We start from the raw sequence: 22,549 nt of genomic DNA on the forward strand, positions 1-22,549 counted from the left end.
ACGCCTCATCATCATCATTCCCTTGCCCTTTTCCCATTATTTGGGGTCGGCGCAGCAGATCATCTTCCTCCATTTAAGTCCGATAGTCATACTGCAAAAGGTTTTGGCATTTAGTTTTTACAACCGGCCGCCCGCCTGACGTCAACCCTCCAGTAACCAGTATTTACGCCTGATGGTAATAATTTTATGTGGCTGAGCTGATGATGGAAGGTCAACTCCTCAACGGTTAGGAGTTAAAGGATAATTCTTTCACTACTGTACATATATATTCGGACTGATACATATAATATCACTAGGAACCACTAAAAATCAACAAATAAATTAACTTTTTAACAAAAAATAAAACCGCCTTCAAAAAAAGCGTGTTACAAAACACGGAGAAACTAAAAAGCCAAAAATAATAAACCTTCGAATTCAGATTTCTTATCGGATTGCAATAATCTAAACATCCAAATTATAAACAAATCAATTATTTTTGGAGTCGGGGCCAGCCTGCGTATGGTTGGGTGGGGCAAACAGGAAATAGCAAGGCGACGAACAGGTCTGGTACCGACTACAAAAATAATTGATTTTTTTATAATTTTAATGTTTAGATTATTGCAATCCGATAAGAAATCTGAATTCGAAGGTTTATTATTTTTGGCTTTTTAGTTTCTCCGTGTTTTGTAACACGCTTTTTTTGAAGGCGGTTTTATTTTTTATATGTTTACGTTTGCAATAAGTACCTATAAGCAAAATGGAAAAAATTGTAAGCGATAATGCAAGGAAGTTCTTTTTACCCTACCGACCATAGCGTCGAGATACTGGTTATGTGGGTTGTATGAAGTTTCCCCAGTATAAATATTTATATAGGTAAAATACAAACATATTCGTACCTACTACCTACGCTGTGGTCGCTGTGTAACAATTCTACAATAATTGCAAGAATTTCTTTTAAAACAATAGTAATATGTGTAAGGTACAGTCAGCCAAAAAAGTGGTTTACCACTTTTCGATCAATAGAGTCGAAAAGTGGTAAACCACTTTCTTGGCTGACCGTACAGCAAATAGATCAGTTACAATGGCCCCCCAGTCGAGAATTGCCCCGCTTACCTACAAAGAAACCTACGGATCCAAATGAAAATCTTATTTTTTGTAAACGTTTCAATAAGAATACTTTTATTACGCGGGCGAAGCCGCGGGTAAAAGCTAGTAATGCATAAAAATAAAAATATTTTTCTACCATTTACGATTATAATAGACAGTGGTTCGTATATGTATGGAACATACATGAAACCCTTTGAATCAAGTTTTAGAATTACGGCGAAGAATTGTTACAATTATGGTTAACCTATGTAAATATCAATTCACAAACAATTTTCAATACTTGCGAGTATGTTTAGGTATACGTGTTTAAACCTAACATTTAGGTACTATAGTAGTACTCACCTGGGATGGAACGTTTTTGATTTTGAATTCCCTCTCGCTGGCTTCGAGCGGCGGACCTTGCTTGAAACTTTTATCGCCAAACAGTCTGTACACTACTCGGAAACCAAGAATATTGGCTACGTCAGAGTCCCACTGAATAATGACAGAGTTGTCTTGCCTGTAGGCATTCTTAACGATGACCTCGTTCGAGTCGTCCACTTTTGGTTTCTGGGGAAAGTTCATGACGAGCGGCGGGCGTTGGTGCGGGGCGTGTCGCCAGGTGGGCGCCGCGGGGCGCACGGCGGGCGGGGCGCGCGGTCGCGCCGCGCCAGTCGTCGTCGCCGGGACCTTCGACGTCGCCTCACTACTAGTAGTCGTCACAGGACTGGTCGCAGCCGTCGTTGTAGTAGTCGTAGTACTTGTGGTTGTACTTCGCGCAGTGGTCGATGTTGTCTGACTTATCTTCCAGTCGTTGATCGGCCTCTGTGGCGTGGTCGACTCTTCAGGAGTGAGGGTCGTTTCGTGCTCACAAACCAGCTCGTTCGGTTGGAAACTGTAGAAACCGCGCTCACGGAATTGTGGTGGGTGGCCACAGAACTGGGGATTTCTTTCTCTAGAGGTCACTTGTAGTTCACCGTCTCGTATCCATTCTATAATCCAGCTAAGACGACAATCGCAATTCAGAAATCGGCCTCCGATACTTAAACCTCGAAGGGTATGGTTTAAATGGGCAAGAGCTTCGGCAGGCACGGTGGGCAACGGATTACCATCTAATGCCAGAAGTGTAATAGATGGGTTGCTCCCGAAGGCATTTCCAGGCAGCTTGTTTAACAAGTTGAACCCTATGTCGAGAACTCTTAATTCCGATAATGTTCCAATCGCTGCAGCAGGAAATTCTGGCAAAAGATTATTTAGAAGACTCAATGAACTTAATGTTGTTTTGATACCAGCAAAAGCGTCTTCTTTAAGAGTCACAATTATGTTTCGTTCCAAGTTAAGTGCTGTCAGAGAATCCAAACCTTCAAATGTTCGCTTGCCTTCAGGTCCAGGCAATTCTCTGATGCTGTTCTGCGACAGATCAAGGAACGCTAAGCTTCGAAGGCCTCTTATGCATTCTGGGACGCTTTTTTGTTTGGTTCCTTTAAGATTTAAATTTTTAAGCGAATTCTCCAGTCCAGTCAGCGCATGCGGTGCCAATGTGACGTTGTTGTCTGATATTTTTAACGTCGTCAGTTTTCGCAATGTTATAAAGGAATGGTTCTCTATGTAAGTGATGCGATTCTTCGAGATGTCAAGCAGCGAAAGGTTCGTTAATATCTTGAAAGCTTTAACTGGTACTTCATGCAACTCGTTATCCTGCAAGTTCAAGTTCTTCAGATGCGGTCCTTGCCCCCGAAAGGCGTCGTCATCTATTCGGGTGATCTTGCAACCGGAAATCTGCACATTGTGAATCTTCAAGTGCGTAAACATGCCATCTGTGAGCGCCGGTATCGTTGAATTATTGATGTACAATAAGTCTATTGGAATGTTTCTTGCGCTCGAATTCAGTGCTTTTAATAACACAGCGAAGTCCACCTGTAATGTAAACACACCTTATTAATAAAATATCGGTTAGCACATTTTGAAAATTGGATTACAAAACGAACACAAATCTGATCATCAGTCCCCGCGTATGAAGTACAGATGTCGTTAGCGGCTAAATGTGTACTACGTACCTGGTCGCACTGCACGGACAGGTCGCGGGCGAGGTTGACCGCGCACACGCAGGCGGCCTGCAGCGCAGGCACGGGCTCCCAGGGGCACGCGGCCAGCGCCTGCGCCACCGTCGCCGCCGCCACCAGCGCGCGCACCCACGGCCGCAGCCATGAGACGCGCCTTCCCACTCCCTGGAAACAATAAACAAACACTGTTAATTGAACCTTTATAGTTAAAAGCTTTCGGGAATCTATTATATCATCATCATCATCATGGCCTAAGCGTCTATTACAGACGATTTATGGTGTAATATTCGAGAAGCACCTTTTCTGATAACTGAACAGACCGATGCGAGACCGACGTAGTCTACCGCAGGTCTGACAAGAAAAGTTTGCGGAAATTGCCACCGAGACACCTTGGTGTCGCTTCTGTCTCTTATCAGCGAGCTAACCATGACTCATCACAAATTTTGCTACCCTCCACAATACCTCTACATTTGCTCAGTGCAAGCTCTGGATACTGTACAGGTTTTGACATTTTTTTTTTCTTCAATGACAATTAATTCTGCTTATAGTCTAAATGAGTGAACGCAACGCAACGGCGTGGATAAAGTGTTGAATTAAGTGAAGGCTGGATTGTCATTTGTCATGCCTGCTCGGTGCTCGAGTCCTCACTAATGCGCCAATTTGAATTTAGCGCGAATGTAGAGCTGGTACGTAATAAAAATAAAAAAAAATATTGTGTTAGTAAGGTTACTAGCGTTTATATTTCATTTTACCGGTTAGTCAGATATCGGCCATGCTATTCGAATAGCCCAATTTCATTCTATTTATATCCATACTTAATATTATAAATGGGAAAGTGTGTGTGTCTGTTTGTTTCTCCGTCCCTCGCGGCAAAACGGAGCGACTAATTGTGATTTTTTAAGTGGAGATAGTTGAAGGGACGGAGACACGGAGAGTGACATAGGCTACTTTTTGTCTCTTTCTAACGCGAGCCAAGCCGCGGGCAAAAGCTAGTTCTAGCATATTGTTACCAAATAAACGGGACGGGAAATCTCACTTTCTTCGTACAGACGCGTAATTCAATGCGTAAATAGTCCGAGTAAGTAAGAAAACTGCCTTATAATTAGAAAAGCGCCAGAAATTAAGATTTCACGAGACTCTTGCAAAGCGCCGTGCGCTCTAATTGGACAGGCGAGGCATCTGCGCGGTGACATTTTCTCCGCGAGCGTGTTTCCGCCGCGCGTCCTCACCTCATGTGTTTAATTATTTGTTAAAGTCGTCTTGCTTTGCTCACTTTCCGTTTCTCGGTGCATATTTGAATAAGCTTTTGCATAACTTATTTATTTATTAAGTTTCGCTAAGGCACGCGACGCGTCTCACGCGTGCGTAAATGTATCCAATTGAAAGAAAAAATACAGTGTTATTGCGATTCTTTATTTAAACAGTGCTTGTTCTTGGATCTCTTTTCCGCGTTTTTAAATTTTGGGGTAAATCTAAGGCAGCGGTTCTCAAACTTATTTTCCCCTTTTAGAAAGCAAAATATCTGACGGAACCCTTAAATAAAAAAAAATGTTGCAATCTTTATTTTAATAAGTATTCCTATTAGTAAAATCTAATCATTAGATTCTAATGTGAGGTATTACCTGAAACTGTTTTTAAGGTTCCGTACCAAAAAGGTACTAAAGGAATTTGGTTTTATGGAAGAGAGTTGAAGTTGCATATTAGGTAACCAAAATTCACACGGAGCCCCCAGAGAGGCTTTGCGGAGCCCTAGGGATCCGCGGAGCACACTTTGAGTATAGCTGATCTAAGGTATAAAACTGCTGTAGTATAGATATCTAAGCCAGCGTTCCCACTTAAGCGTCGCGTGTCTCGGGGCGCGCAACGGACGTCCGCGCCACGCCACCTGAGTGTAATTCAAAAAACGTCTCCTCAGTACATTTTGTATAGGAAGGACGTAAGATGCGCCACGCCGCCGCCACGCCACCTGGGGCGCGTCTTACGTCCTTCCTATACAAAATGTACTGAGGAACGTTTTTTGAATTACACCGTGTCCAATAAGTTTGAATACAGCACAAATAGCCAATAAAACAAAATGAACAAATAGTTACTACATTATTATTATATTTTATGAATGGCACTCTTATTTACTACATTCACAACAAATGTTTTGGAATAACTCCAGCATTAACTTGTTTACCAGCCTCAAACGCTTCTCAAACGGATCACACGCGGCACGCACCGTTTTCTTCACATTTCATCTCAAATACTCTCGATAACCTTTTTGAAATGATGTAGGTTTATGATTTTATAAAAATTTAGTCTTCAAAGCATGTATGACCATACAAAATAGTCTAATACGCCTAAACCTGGAGGCCTGAGTGGCCACTCATGTTTCGGATAAAAAACTGCCAAATTAGTCTGAAACTACGCTAGAATACCATTTGCCGAATGTGCTGGAGGTGCGTCTTGTTGGGACACATGATACTCATTCCCAAGCATCCTTTTTAACTTTAAGGCATTTTTTTCTCCAAAACCTTGGTTTTAAAGAAAAAAACGTTGATTTTAACGCTTTTATCTGTAAGTACTGAAGGTAGTTTACCTCGCTTACATACTGCATCCCACACCTGGGCCGATGGTGAGCTCTGGAACCTAGGCACATTTTTCTAGTTGCCCGGAACGTTATCTATCCTCAGTACCCATAATAGTTTATTTTGGACACGTGGCGTCTGTTTTATCACATACAGATTCTCCTTATAAAAAATAACTCGTCACCTGCGTGCCGAGCAAGTATTTTGTTGGCACTTTACCTCTTTGTTTTTCTTAGACACTTCGGAAATTTCATGTACTTTGTGCTTGTATTTTATTAAGAGGAATATACCCTTTAGTTTAAATAAGAATTTGATGGCCTGTGATCCCTATATGTTTAGAACTGAGGTAAAATGTGAGTATTCGGACTTATTGGACACGGTGTACACTCAGGTGGCGTGGCGCGGACGTCCGTTGCGCATGGTTGCGCGCCCCGAGACACGCGACGCTCTGATGTGGCCGGTCCCTTGGCGTCGTTTGTCTTATATACCTATGCCATTTTAGAAAACGATTGTGAAATCAATTTTTACTATTTTGTGGTAAAGATGTAAGTATATAGGTATGTATATCTATCGATGATTACAATATTTCCAATAAGAAAAGTTAAGTGTTGCTAATAAAATACGCGTTTCTCCTAATAAACCTATGTATAAGAAAACCACAGTGCATGATGCGAGCGGCAATCAAGCGGTGCATGGACCGTTGCAGGGAAATGCAGCGTGGCGGCCGCAGCAGCGGCCGGGAAACGCTTGATTTCCCTACCACTTTTACACACTTCAAGGGACAAGGGTTACCAAATGTGGAATTCTAAGAATTTTGATCAGCTGTATGGAATGCGAAAATGCTGAAACGCCAGGAAATTATTAACTGCTTGAAAATGAAATGCTTAAGACTAATTAGTTACTACACAACTTGCAAGGGCATAAAAAAGGTTAGTGGTACAAGCTAATGGAGTCGGTTCAAAACATCATCGTTTCGGGCCAAAACATGTCGCAGCAGTAGCGATATAATAACGTGGTACAACCGTATTTTTATTAAATATTTGAATATGTCCCACGAGAGTTTAACGTCTATAAACATAGAGGAGAGCGTTGTGAACCGTGGCAAATGCCGGGATAACGCAAGGAGGATGATGATGATGAAACATAGAGGTGATGGAGAGGAGGTGGTTTAAAACTTGATCTTAATAGAGTTCATGTAGTTTTTCAGATTTACGGGTTGATTACCACAATATTTTTGATTTCGTGTTCGATGTTTAAGATGTAAGGTCTGACTCACTTAATACACTCTTTTAAATGCTCTTTATCCTGCGTAATTTTAGATTATCTTTATCATTAAGGTGGAAACCCATTACACCATATCATGCTATGACCGTGCTATGAACGTGTCAGACAAAAAAATATTCTTTGTATTACAAAGTATGAGGCTATGCATACTAGCCCGTTCCATCACCGATCATACCCGTAGCGTGCCATGCACGGACCGTCAAATATTGTCGGCGAGGATATTTTGCCGGTGTCGAAACGCTCCGTGAATGGCACGCAACGGTGATAGAACGGTGCGTGCAGGCGGTCAAACGGGGTATAACCGCGTATGGTGACCGTTTGAAGCACGTTATACACGCGTTGTCATACTTCTTTCAGTCACTATACTCGCCTATGCTACGGGGATGATACGCGGACACTACGGTCACTATACTCGTCTATGCTACGGGGATGATACGCGGACACTACGGTCACTTAACTCGTTATGCCCGGATATGAAATGATGTGGACACGTTGTAGTGGGCATAGCCATCCGTGTCGCGTTACATTCCGTGCCTGACACGTTCATAGCACGGTCATAGCATGATATGGTGTAATGGGTTTCCACCTTTATGGATGTTACAGTTACAGCAATATTTTAATACGGACGAAGTAGGTCCTTACGTGTGTGGCCCTGACAGCTGCAGTCCATGCATCCATTATTTTATCTATTTTAAAAACGGTAAAGGCATACCGGTAGGTGTACATCCACCTCGTAACATGGTTCAGTAATCGCGTCTTACATTACGAGTACACAGGCTGACACTGCTGACAGGCCGCCGCAAACATTTGCCGACGGCCAGAAATAATTGACTGCTGTTTGTGGACAAACGATGCTATTAGATTACACTCACAATCAATAACTCTTGGGCCTATCCAGACATGTAACATAGTATACATTATCTATATCTATACTAATATTATAAATGGGAAAGTGTGTGTGTCTGTTTGTTTGTCCGTCCTTCACGGCAAAACGGAGCTACGAATCGTCGTTGTTTTTTAAGTAGGCTAGGGATAGTTGAAGGGACGGAGAGTGACATAGGCTACTTTTTGTCTCATTCTGACGCGAGCGAAGCCGAGGGAAATAGATAGTATAGTATATTTTCGCTGACATAAAATAAATCAACTACGTGCTTGTTTCCATGTAAACTAATCTATTATTTTACGTAACTATAATTTCCTCAATAACAATTATAATTTCAAACTTCCTTCAATATAAAATCAGCGGTATTAAGTACCTAGGGTATTATAATATTTAAAAACTGTCTTAATTAAAAAGACTTTCGAGTAAAAATTGCACTCAAATCTGTTTAACTGTTGCCGACAGACATGTAGAATCATTTGAACAGACACCTTGATTTCTAGGGGCTCCCCTTAATATTTTGGAGCCACTAGCTAAGTTTATACAATAAGTCCCAAGAGACATGTGTCTATTAAAAACCGGGGTATTTTAATAACCTACAGCTCTAACCCAGATGTTCTTCGTACATTGTCTGTTGCACTTCATTTTTGGATCATACATTCTAGTTAGTTTTGATTTGCGTGTGTTAGAAGTACGATTCCAATTAGTCAGTTCATTGATTTTAATATCAGTTGCCTAATTACAAGCGTGGTTGCCCAAGAAATTTATTGATGTAACTTATTGCTATATACGTTGTGCAGACTGTAAGAGTTTACGTGCATACTGACAATAAAAGAATGTAGGAATATAGGAAGTGCGCTTCTTTGTGTAGCTAATGGTTTGCAATAATAAAACTAATTTATATTAGTTTTTATTAAGAAACCATACAGACCAATCAAATTTACTTCCTTTGAGCTGCTTTATAAATGTTATAATATATATTTTTTTTATATACACTATACAGTATGTTTATTGTTTAATTGTTACCTCAATATTATTGTTGTTTGCTCTGTATTAGTAAATTAGTACCTATAGGATCAGTTTACTCTAACGTAAAATTTCGACGTCGATATAGGTACAGATAAATGTAAATAAGAATATAATTAAGTTTTTGAGTTATAAATAGAGAGCAGTATAGCACCTGGGCTGAGGTTGCACGCCACACTGGCCCATTTGCATGCGTTTACGAACATCTTCGATTTCGCTGCTAACGGGACTGCAAGCTTACGCGATTCACTTTCGCGTCTCGCAGCTTTTAGTTTGGGCGAGTGCTTGTTCACCGACACATCACAACGATGACAATACAGTTTTGCTTTTGCAGCCGCTATAAAAAAAGTCTCTTTCGCACTCGTGTGGTCGTATCGTAGGCAAAGTAAAAGAGATAGTGTTAGTGATATGACCCCGATCGTCAGTTTGTACTGCGTCTATAATTATTTTATCGTATTAAAAACTTAGTTTAATTACTTGAAACTGTTCGGTCAAATGAAGATAATTGTTTGTTTACCTACATTTGTAAAATTTGGTCTCGCGGTTTGTGAATTTAAACAGCTTAGCGCGAGTTGTGAGATTCTTGATTTGTAAACTTTGTTTTGCGGTTATTGAAATTAATTTATTATTGTTATCATTTCGCCTTTTGTTTTACAAATTCTTAAGAACAGCTAGGACAGAATCCTATTGCGTTCCCGAGACGGAAAGCAATTACAAAGTTCTTAGGTGCAGCAAATTGCTCTGCTGTGCAATCCGGGTTTAGATCCCGTGTAAGAAACTTTTCCGACATGCATGGCTTAAGCGATCTGTCATTAGTGCAAGTGCCATATTAGTAAAGTTCTCTTTTAACAATTGCTGAATGCTTTCGAGTATAAGAATTAATATTATAGACAAATACAAATAATTTCTTCTCGAATATTTTTTTGACTGAACACTGCTTAAAAAGAGAAATACCTAAAGTTCGTGCTAAGCAAGTACCTAAGGAACGCATAAAATATTATTTTTATATTTGATCAATAGTCTAAAAACTATATGCCAAAAATAAGAAACATGAATATTATCGAAACCTCAAAAGTTATCGCTACCCGACTAATTTGCAACGGCTCATGGGAGCTTGATGGGGTCCGTTTAGACAACAAATCGCAAGTTTTGGTGTAAGTACTAGTTTTTACGAAAGCGACGGCCATCTGACCTTCCAATCCCATTTTAATATTAATTGTTATTTTAATTGTTACGTAGTTTGAGCTACAATGAAAACAAACATATTTGTATTGTATCATCTGCGTCGCAGACGTCATCAACTCTTCATTTATCTTTGTCGTGATCTGGAGTTACTATTTAAATAATTTACTCGATATTATTCCCCAGCGTGGTTTTTGGAGTGACAGCTCTATTAAACTTTGCGCACTTCCATCAGATCGGTGTTGTATTTTGACACGGCCGATGCGACCGATTTTATTGTTTTCAACTTTTGGCATCCATCCACCTGCCGCTTGGTTCAAAACTCTTAATTGAAAGCGAGTTAACTGGAAAGTATCTAAATTTAGTCGGGCTGGTACCGAACGGGTGTTATGTCTAACTTTTTGGAACATTTTAATTTTTCTCGGCAGGGGGCCGATTTTTGAGTCTCACGCGTTCGAATTCAGAAAATTGTCACTGAAAATAATAGGCAATTCACCGTTTTCAACCGGTATTTTAGTGACAGTGAGACTCAAAAATCGGCCCTCAGGTCCCGTCCAAGTTTAGGTTGTTCTTTCATTCTCATATATTTATATGTTCTAGTGTCGTGATTATACTCTATGTAGTGCTTTCATAACTTGTATGACGAAACGCGGAACCGCGTATGAGAAAACTATATAAAAAATAATCACGGCACACGAGAGGTTTAAACTTAGAGTAATAATACCTAATAATGTCTATCAATGAAACATACTGATAAGGGGGTTTATAGGTGACGCCAACAGATGGCGCTACTCACCTCTACCTTCCTACGGTTGACGAATCTCAGCGTCACGTAAGCTGGTTAAAGGCTTGCTATAAACATATTTTCACTTTTTACATGTTAACTATAAAATAAAAAACCCGGTTAACATGCCACAATGTTTATATGTTGTTTATTGTATAAATTGTATTTGTATTTTACTAAGTTTCTTAGAGTAATTTAGTTACACGATTCCTCACTAGATGGCACTTTAGCAGAACGAAACTAGCGAACGCTTGTTCACCGTGGAATGTACTAAAGCCGCTGTGAACGCAACTCTGTTGATCTTTCCAAAGGTTAACGGGGAATGATGATTGGATTGGGCATGCGACTGCATGAAGTCCGCAACCATTGTTACGCTTTGGCGGGCTAAAATCCACTGACCCCTATTTTTGAAAGATCGTCTTATTGTAACATGTTAAGAGGGCTTTCGTGTTAAAAATAGTGAAATCGCAACCAAGCGCTCGATCATACCGTGTGTGGTATCAAATTAAAGGGCTTTGCGAGTAATTTATAAATATATATCACATTATATGACTTTTTCTACTTGGTCTAACAAAATATGAGAAAATGTCCAAAAGTGGTAATAATTGTACTGGTGAAGGCTCGTTTTCAAAAAATTGGCAAAAATCAATAATAGCAATTTATAATCACTAAGGCATAACAGCAATTTAAGTAAACGTTGCAGATTAATTTAGTACAAAACTTACTTCGATGTGATGTAGATTTTCAAAGAAATTGTCACTTAATTTTAGGTAATTTCTGAAAGAAATTGAATTAGCCTTAGGATAGTTTACTCTTTTTCAAAAACTTAAAATAAAAATCTAGTCTGAAATGATTGTGGTACAGGATATAAGAATTATAAATTTACCCGTTTTAATATTCAAAATTGTCCAAATTTTACAAATAAGATCGACTGATTCAGCTCTATACGTGCATTTTTCTAAACGTGCATTAGAGAAAAATTCATAATTAATTTAGTGAGTTAGTTTTCAAAAATCCAGTCTTATAAAAATCAAGATAATAAGATGCTCTAACTGGAACTTGAATTAAATAAATCTATTGGATAACGGAAAGTATAGTATTTCACCGACTAAAACTATCAATTTTACATTCTTATGACGTATTTTTTGAAAGCAGCCTTAAAATACGCTATGGATATCAAGAACTGAGATTAGTCTTTGTACATTAGAAATTAATTGATTGTAACAGAATTTTAAGAGTGTTTTAGAATTGATAATGGCTCCGGAGTATGCTACTGCATGGTTTTAATTACGTCAAGGGAGGGATCACAGATGTCATATATACCATAGATCAAGCAAACGTATCTACTTAGCGTGTCAAATGAACTCAGTGAAATCCACTGAGTTGTCCGTCTTTAATCGCAGCTTGCAGCTTTCGGGCGTCATTTTTTGTAAGTTGAAGTCAATCAAAACATAAAAAATACCTCGTTACGTGATATTCAATTGCAACAACACAAAAATTATGAACAATCAAGAGCCTGAGACATATTTAAAATTACAGGCAAGAAACAACTTCAGTACAAAATTTGACACGCTCGGCCCCTATACAAATAGATGAACTTGTTTCTTCTATCTAAATAAAGTTCTGTGGGAGGGATCAATATTTAGTACACTGTATTTAAAATAATTTGTGACAATCCATCACAGAAAGGCCCTTATGGCAGGTATTGAGTTAGGCACAGATCCTAAATCTGCATTAAGTAAGCTATCTAATACAAAAAAAATCATGGCCCTAGGCCACGTACTTTTTTTTTAAAAAATCATCAAGCATACACATGCTAAGTATTGCACTTTTGAGAAAACGTGAAAAGAAGTTTGAAACTCACTTTAAGGATGTTCCCATTGGAAGTTACATAGATGACGATTGATTGTGTATCTCAAGGTACATTTCTTTGAGAATCAGTTGTGATTGTGTTTCATCGACTTCCAGATCATGAAAAATCGAGCTTTGATTAGGGCAAGTCGCTTATAAGAAAAAAATTAGGAAAACATATTTTTTTGGCTTTTCTTCTAATATGTTGCTATCTGAACTATAGTACATAGTTATATATGTTTCAACTTACATTTAAGGATAGAAATAAAATCCCATGGTTCATTAAATATGTATATTTTAATCAGAATATCACAATTAGAATATTTAACATCTGCTCCTATAATAATAATATTTTCGTATAGAGACTTCTAAATTATATTTAATCAGTCTACACATTTATAACTAAAGTGTCAGAATTATTCTGCATGTCTTATTTTTTTATTTATAAATTTTTAAAGTTACATAAAAATCACAAATTATTGACTCCCATACATTTGGGAAAAGGGCCCTTATGACCATCACAGATAAAAATTACTCATTGCTAATGTATTTTATTATTTTAGTTACTTATCTTGTATTATAACAGAATACCAAAGAAAAAATGTTATATGAAGTAAACTTAAAATCTTGATCATTAATCAGTAATTCTCATAAAACGTTTATTATAATTATTAATTCACACAGTACCTACCAGATCGATCTGTAATTCTTAATATTTGTTTTTTAATTATTTAAGACACTTAGTATATCGGAAGAAAACACATCTTACCACCGATAATGTCACCAATAAAGGACCATTCATAAACTACGTACCGTCAACTGCTGCAACATTGCCACGTGGCATCAACTGTGCCTATAATTGCATTTATAAATAAAGTGTTTGTTTCCTTAAGTTGAAGCCACGAGGCAATGTTGCAGCAGTTTACGGTAAGAATAAACTTTTTATTTTAAAGTGACGACTAGGTACCTAAATCGGGTAATTTTTAAATTAGGTATCAAAGTACTTCATTGAATCGTACCTATATAACATAAACTAACTTATAAACAAAAGTTGTAAGTAATTACAACATTTTTTAACAACAGTTTTCATATTTTCGAACGCGCTCTGGCATAAGGGCCCTTTTCTACTAAACTTTGAGCTGAATTTTAATATAGAAATACTTAACGTACACTACTGAAACCAAGCTACAATTGCACGTCTATTCGTATATTTTACTATTTTGCATAAATTCAAAAATCGATAATTTCGAACGATTTTACAAAAACGTCGATATCTCCGTAACTAGAAACCGCCATAAGGGCCCTTTTCTTATGGATTGTCACATTTTGTTGTGTTTTCAATTTTTCCGCTGCCATTGTCTCGTAATACATAAGGCGTGTGTCACTTGGATTAAAGATATGATACCGATATGACATCTAAACAATTTTTATTTATAATTATGTTTAATGTTATCTTTTTAGCCTAATATAATTAAACATTGATAAAATATATTGAAAAAATTGTCATTAAAAAAAGTGCGCGATTACGAATTGAAGGAAAACCGGGATGCCACTTACCCATATAACCATAATCGGTCGCCGTTCCTACGCAAATCCTCCTATTTTGTGTACACACAGGTCTTCGGGTCTCAATGCTTAGTCGCAGTACGGTCGACGTTTAGTCGCGGCGACCCAAATGGGGACGATTGGTAACAGTCACAAATGGTCACAGAAGTGACAGAAGTGTGCACTACGCGTGCACACATTGTTACCGTTTGGCGACTACTTTCCCAAAATCATTCGTTCATTTCATTCTTTTCAAATGGCGACTGTCAGAGACGTCAAAGTAAAAAAGAAATAAAATCATTTGACATTAAAATGTAATGGCGTAAGAATTTGTTAAAGATAAATATTGTTTGCATTTGAAATATAATGTGGGCTAATTACCATGGCCAATTAAATTGTTCGAGTAATTTCATAAAATAAGTCTAAATTTATCAACGCGCCATCAATTTACCTCAGTTTAACCAGTAATAATATTATTGACTACTCGGTGTTTGCGTGTTATGTATATTGATTGGTGAAGTTTTAGTGCTCCGGTGCATATACTATACTGAAATAATAAAAATAATGCCTAGAACACCAATAAAGTTGTTAAAATATGGATTAAGACGGTAATATTCCATGTAAAAAACAGTCGCCAAACGGTCACCAAACGGTCGACAAACGGTCGCAAAATGGTCGCAGCGTACACGCGTGACCGAAAGCAGTGAATATTTATTATATTTTCAAAATGGCTTCTTGTATTAATTTTTTTCAGGTATCCTCAAACTTTATAAACAATTAAATATGCCGTCGTACTCAGTTGCCCTCACTAAAGAAGATTTAAAAAAAATTGTAACGTGCGTACCGTGCTGCTGGGTTGTAAAGGATCGGGGATCATATGGTCTTCTATAGAGCAACTAGTATTTTGCGGCATTTCACAATTGACACTTGTTGAAGTAGTCGTCATTAATATTACTAGTCAAGATTTTCGTATAGATAAGTGTCTACAAATTTGTAATGTTAAAGAGACATAAATAAAACGTAGTAGAGTAAATAATGTGTTTTTTTTGTAACCCAAACAAAATACTTGTAGATACGAGTGCGGAAAAGAGGAAAATCGATACGAGTAGCGATAAATTAATACACGAACGAAGGGAGTGTTTTAAATCGACACGAGTTGTGAATGTCCTTTTCGCACGTGTGTCGTACGACGATTTTCAGTACCTAAATCTAAGCTAAGAGTTTCGACCAGACAAGAAATGAATCATTGCTTGATTTGCTCGTCCTACTGCGTTAAAAAAAGCAGCATCTGTACTGAAAAAAACTATCATTGCCCAACAGAAATTCTATTAATATCACAGTAAATACTCTATTTCATTTGATTCCTACTTTTATTGTGTAAAGCAACACTACACTTCATTTTTATCAATAAGAATTAAAAATTATATATTTAATACATTAAGTAACTATAAAGTGCTTATCTATTTGTATTATCATTCTGCACTTTTCTTAACTTTCCCACATTTCTATAAAATGTCGAAGAGTGCTTAAATGGTCGTCGTCGTTTATTATTATTTAATTCGCTCATATTTAAATGATTCAAAGCAACCAGTCCACAACTTCACAAGACAGTTTGAGAAACCTTCGTATTTCAGATTGTCATTGTCATTGCGGATACAGTGGTTTAGGAGCAGTTCGGTAATCAGACCTACACATGTGTGTAGAGATGGGTCGTGGGTAAATACCCAATCTACCCACCCGGGTATTTACCCGGTAAATACCTATCTACCCGGTATTTACCCGTATCTACCCAAATTGACGGGTAGATTCATTTCATGTTGCACATGCTGATTTGTGTTAAAATGGAGATAAATACTAAGTTAGTGGTTGTAATTATTATACACAATTTAAAACGAAACTGTTCAGTCAAATATACAATAAAGTTTACAGAAGTTTTTATGTATATTTTTAAAAATAATTAAAAAAATATGTTTTATGTGTGCTTTTGAGATTGCATTAAATAGTCGTATTTATACGATAAAGATAAACTTCCTAGTACTGGTTGGAGAGGGTTATGGTGAGGGAGTGGAGAGGGAGTGGTGGTGGTAGGGGGGGTAAAATGTATTTTTTTCATATTTCATGGAAACTATCATTAATATCGAAAAGTATTGTATGTACGAACTAAAGTAGACACAATTTCCTACAAAAAAGTTTATATGCATTTTTGTCATAAAACATACTATGTATGAGTTATGAGCTTCAAAAAGAGACTTTTAAAATATTTGTTATTCACATATTTTTATTTACAGTTTTAATTTATCAGACTTATAATTTATATTAAAAGCATTTGAAATTATTTCCGTATGTCAGAGAATGATATTACACGATTTTTATAGTTGGAGTGATACACTAAAATCATATTTTATCTCATAGCAACCTATTTGTTTTCAATTTGAATAAACATTATGTGTACAATTACAAAGACTGACTTAAATGAATATATTTTAGCCCAAACACCAATTTAAATCGTCAAATTTGGAAGAAAAATGAAAATACCCGCGTATTTACCCGCGGGTAGGTAAATATCGGGTATTTACCCGGTAAATACCCACCGTCGGGTATTTACCTGGGTAGTTACCCATCTCTACATGTGTGTACAAATTCTGTCAATGTCACTGTCAGAAACCGTTCTGACAGTGACAATGACAGCCACAAATTCGTCCACATGTTGTTACCGTTATGTGTGCAAACGTCGACTAATAAAGTGTCGTTAAAAGTCATTCTGACAGTGACATTGACAGCCACAAATTCGTACACATTTTGTTACCGTAACGAGTGCACACGACGACTACATTTTGTTATTGTATCAATACGGTCGCATTGTTTGCACGACGTTACCACGCGTTATGTCACATTTGACAGTTAGTTACTGATTTGAAAATTTTGCGACTGAAATGGTTGTATGGGTAGTCGCTTATCGAAGTACTAGCCCCGATGCAAAAGAGTTCGTCTAGTAATACAGAAATAAATAAAAATAAAATAAATAAATATTATAGGACATTCTTCCACAGATTGACTGAGGCCCACGGTAAGCTCAAGAAGGCTTGTGTTGTGGGTACTCAGACAACTGTATATATAATATATAAATACTTATATACATAGAAAACATCCATGACTCAGGAACAAATATCTGTGCTCATCTCACTAATAAATGCCCTTACCGCCTAATGCTTAATGCCTTGCCTTACTTTTAAATATTTTGTTTATTCTAATAACGTTTACACATGCAGGTATATCACGTCACAGTAATGAGAATTGTAAAAGTACTATAATATAGTTTAATTTGATTGTAAAATAAAATTGAATGTAACTTATATTGTAAAAAAAAATACTTAAAAAAAAATGTTGTCTTAATCACGTTCTCCTCTCCTATAGCAGTTCTGCATGCATAGGCTTGAAGATTTGTTTTTAGTTGATTAGCAGAACTTAGTTACTTTCTTTGGGCCCCCTTACATCTGGCATGCAGTGTGATACCCATACATAAAAGATAAAATAAAAATCGCTATTTTTTTCCTTTCAGTATCATTGATATTTCTTGTATTGAGATTTATTTATTGTACAATACTGCCATAAAAAATAGACTAGATTAGTATTAGCATTAAACATTAATGATTTTTGAACTAAAAAATTTTTTTTGTACAAACAGGAGAACCTCAAAAAAAGGTCTGACTAGACGAAAACATATGCATCGGGGCTAGTAGTAGTATTGTTTATCTAAGTAGTAGTATTGTTTTGAAACGAAGGCCGGAAACTGGTTGGAGTTGTTTAAAATTTCAAAATTAATTCCTTAGAACCATGGACACGGGGTTTGTGTGAAACCATCCGGTTAATTTGTAATCAAAGTTTGACAACTTAGACATCCCTACTCCCTAGTTCCCGACTTCAACGCGAAACATAATTGTATTGCGCGAATGCGCGCTGCGTCACGAATAGCGCTCCTAATGTTCGTATTATTAGTATATCGGGTCAGAGACCAGTTATTATTAAAAACATAATACCTACGAATAAATCTACACATTAACAAATTTACGTCCGTCGCAGATAGTATCACATTAACCAGGTCTTGCAACCTTCGCTTACTTAACAAATAAAACAATTGATCAAGATATATCATAATGTCATAACATGGGTAAGCGAATATCAATGCGCCATACAAATGCTGTATGGGACTGAGAAAGTAGGTCTCTAATCTCTACCGCATACAACAATGACAAGAATAGTTTATTCACACTGTAACACCTGTCTTTGTAACAGTTCTTATCAGATTCCGATCGGATGAAGTACTTTGTATTAAGATGAGGGTTCCGTATTACGATTGATAAAGGTTCAAATTTGTCTTTGGTAACCCAAATAAAATTAAAAAATTATTATATACAGTCCAAAACTACGTCAAAACTCAAATTTAATGATTTTGCATGGCGAGAACGGCTTAAACATAAAATATATATTATCCAAAAAAAGGAATCGCCTGTCCATTAGGTATCCTAAATTAAAGTAACATTCAGGACCAAAAGAAAAATCTTATTTTATCTTGATGAGTAGTAATCTGCCCGCCTGCGAAAACGACGGTCTTGTGTAATTTCAGTTTTTTTGTGCGATGTTTTGACATATAAATAAATGTGTTCCTATTCCTGGTTGTATTCCAAATGAATATATAAATAAATATCGTCGCCTAGTACCCATATAGCGGCCATATACTTAGGTCGATCTGTGCAATCTATCGCCCAATATTTATATATTTTTTATTTTCTGGTTCTATTAGCAGTCTATTTTAACTGGTCCCGAACAGCGTGCCGCCGCGGATCCACTTCCACGGGCTATTCGACGCACGTCCGCAAATTACGCCGCGGGATAATTCAAGACACGATCCTTATGCGGCACGAGACTGGATACTAGCGCCACCGTTGCCGACGCTTATCTGGAGCGGACGAGGCCAACGTCTCGACTAACCGCCATAACACACGTAACAGCAGTAACACTCAAGTAACAGTGTGTCTTTACTGTACTCGTATATTCTCCGTCCAGTGCGACCTCCACCGACTACTCCGACGACTACCGCTATCATGAGGGCTATACCTTCTTCAGCTTCTTAAGCCGCAGCTACACAGCCGCGTACTTAACAACTGTCCGATGATTCATGAGCCATTTGAGTTCCTTCTTCGTCCGGATACTCTGGATAATATTTTCTATAGAAAATGTGTTGACGGAGTTCATATTAAGTACCTACTCATTTCGCAGACCAAGATGCATTGAGTTTTTAGTTATATTTGGAACTTCGACCTCTTTCTTCTGTCCTTTTCTATTCTATTCTTCTTTCCTTCCATGATATTTTCAGGATTCTTCATGTACACCATTTCGACGACCTCCATAGCCTTCAAGCGTTTACACAATCATGTTCTTGGCCAGTTTCAAAGAGTCTATTCCGAGCAGTGATCCAACAAAATACAACACCATGTTAGCGACTTTATATTGGTTCTTATACGCGTTCAACTTTTATAGGCTCGGTTAAGCGTTTGAAATAGCAATCGAACGAACAGAATCCTCTCGGTGTTTATAGAAAAAACGCCGCTATACAATCTGACTGCGAAGCAATCAAAGTCAGTGGTAGACGCGGATACAATTCCAAATTAAGTTGAAAAGAAAATAAGTATTGGACGTATCGTATAACGGTATAAATACATAGCATTTATTCGTCATCGTGAGATTAAGACACTGACACTACATGCTGCACAAAATACATAATATGTACCTACCTAATACCTATATTTATGTATCTGTTAGGCACTCATAAAACTAAATAAACGTGCAATCAAGATCTCTATTAGTTACCTGATTTTTCTGTAAATTCAGACTCCTACATAGATACTGGGAAGTGCATTTAACGGATCTAAATTTCTAAAACACCATTAGATCCAATCCAATTTATCTTATACCACACTAAAATAGATTGCACAGGAAATTTGACATATTTTGATATTTTTAGTATCTAGTAAATAGGTAGGTATATATAAGTGCGCACAGTGCAATTTAAATAAAAGCGAGCAATAAAAGCCGCTCCAATCTATTTCCTCCGAAGCAATCAAGTCTCCGATAGACGCGGATACAATTCGTATTCACATTGGACTATGAATGAAACGGGCCGATAACGATATCAACCGCTCCAGTGGGTGTGTGTTTACAAAAGCGCGGTTAAACAAATATACTCACGATAAACAGTCAAATAAAACTACTATATAAAAGTTTTAATACTCGCTCAATTATTCACCAGCGAATGCCTATTTTGCATTTCAATATTATCCTGCATTTCAGCGGGACGAGGTGAATTGAATTTCCAATTTGGATTAATCGTTTAACGACTTATAATGGTTTCCTGAACTATCTTTAACACAGTTTATCGTATTGAAATATCGTAAATTTGCATTGGATTAGTCTTAGTTTCTAATATTTTATGTTGAGAAATCTTTTAGCTCTGGAATGTTTGGCTGTGATCGGTAATGTTTGATTTGAGTATTTTGAACTAGTATATATCATCTAATTTGCATCTTCAATCTGCAGGAGATTTATATTGTTTACTTCTTACTTCGCTCTCAATATTTTATGGGAATAAAAGTTTGTAGCTCCCGTTATACTTATAAATTTATCGCAAGCTCTGCCAAGATACGCCATTAAAGTTTCATGCCCCCGTCACTCCGCCTGGGATGTTGGGAACTAACTGACACACCGCAATTGGCTCTAGGGATAAGTTTCGTGACAACTTTTAGCGATATTTATAAGCTTTAATTGGCTTCTCTGCTACCCGCTTAAAACAATATTGAATATGTATGTAGAGTTGGAACCCTCTTAAGCTTGTTTTGTTTTGGTTGTGCACTCAAGAGGAATAAAAGGACTTAGGTACATTGTATAGAAATATGACATACAAACCAGGTTTCGATGACCTCGAGTTATTAACCGTACGTGTCCACTATTAGGCGGAATATGAGAAGGGACTTAACATATAAAGTCAGTACAGTAAGGACTATAAAGATTTACTCCTTATTCAAAATTGTATAAATAGCCTGGAAACCCATTTAATCACTAGATGTGTTGCCTTCAAATTCCTTGCGTAGGTGGAAAGCGTGACTTTTGAAGAACGTTTATTTCTTAAGAAATATAAAATGAAATGCAATAATTTTTAGGTTTTTAAGAAAAAGCAACGCTTAACGCATTTAACCTTTGATTAGGTATATGAATATTGTTATCTAATCAACATGGGATGGGACTTGTAAAGATGGCTCGTGGTGCAAAATACTAAATTACATTGAAGCCAACATTACATTGGCATGATGACATTAAAATAACAACAGGATCAAAGTGGATGAAGAAAGTTCAAAATAAAACAAAATTACAAAAAAGCTAGAAGTCCTACATTTAACATCGTAAGGTCTAAGATCGAAAAGGCTAAGAAGAAGAAGAACATATAATACAGAAAAATACTAAACCAAGTAGGCATTGAAGAGTTGAAATACGTATCTACCTACAAATTAAGACTGTCACTAGACTAGCATTTGACGCAGTTCGTCAACGATAACATCATGAATTAGGAGTTAACGAGTTGCACAATACGAGATCTCTCCTAAACAAAGACAATTTTAAAAACGCCATTTGTCACATCCACAGCGAAAGTCTGTGATTCAGCATTGGCACGACTGCGATAAGTCATGGTCTCGACTTGTACCTTTCTCCTGTGAATCACAAGCATAATGACGAGATTTTTGGTAGCAACCAGAATGGCGTGTAAGGAAGTACCTACCTGCAATCATGCATCTTTATTGCACCGATGTCAATTTGTTAGTCCGGTTCAATGTGTGTGACATTTTTACACGACTTTCCCTGTCTCTTGAGGTAGTTACGTAACTATATGTTTTTAAAATTAGAAGTCAAAATTAAAAACACAAGGCTTGAGCAGTACGTATAATCAACCAATTGGAACCATGTCAAAATGACAAGCATTAAGAAATTTCAAACAATCTGATATATAACATCACTACTAGTAAGACATCGTTCTACAGTGACCTAGGGTTCCAATTGGTTGAGAAATATACAGATAAATCGATCGTTATACTTTTTAGGGTTCCGTAGTCAACTAGGAACCCTTATAGTTTCGCCATGTCTGTCTGTCCGTCCGTCCGTCCGTCCGTCCGTCCGTCCGTCCGTCCGTCCGCGGATAATCTCAGTAACCGTTAGTACTAGAAAGCTGAAATTTGGTACCAATATGTATATC

The 22,549-nt window shown here is 37.3% G+C and overlaps 2 protein-coding genes across 2 annotated transcripts in view; one reads left to right on the forward strand and one right to left on the reverse strand.

The window, feature by feature from the left end:
- Window positions 1-22,549, forward strand: part of LOC125226867 (rab3 GTPase-activating protein catalytic subunit) — a 60,822-nt gene that overhangs the window by 8,270 nt on the left and 30,003 nt on the right. The window lies entirely within an intron of this gene.
- LOC125226866 (leucine-rich repeat and immunoglobulin-like domain-containing nogo receptor-interacting protein 3) overlaps window positions 1-22,549 on the reverse strand; it is a 54,866-nt gene that overhangs the window by 5,432 nt on the left and 26,885 nt on the right. The window contains exons 2-3 of the mRNA XM_048131018.1: window positions 3,123-3,293; window positions 1,429-2,982 (exon numbers count right to left, since the gene is read on the reverse strand). Coding sequence (XP_047986975.1) covers window positions 1,429-2,982; window positions 3,123-3,293 — 1,725 coding nt within the window. The remainder of the gene's footprint in view (window positions 1-1,428; window positions 2,983-3,122; window positions 3,294-22,549) is intronic.

This window comes from Leguminivora glycinivorella, chromosome 6 (genome assembly GCF_023078275.1).
Source record: "Leguminivora glycinivorella isolate SPB_JAAS2020 chromosome 6, LegGlyc_1.1, whole genome shotgun sequence".
Classification (NCBI taxonomy): Eukaryota; Metazoa; Arthropoda; class Insecta; order Lepidoptera; family Tortricidae; genus Leguminivora; species Leguminivora glycinivorella.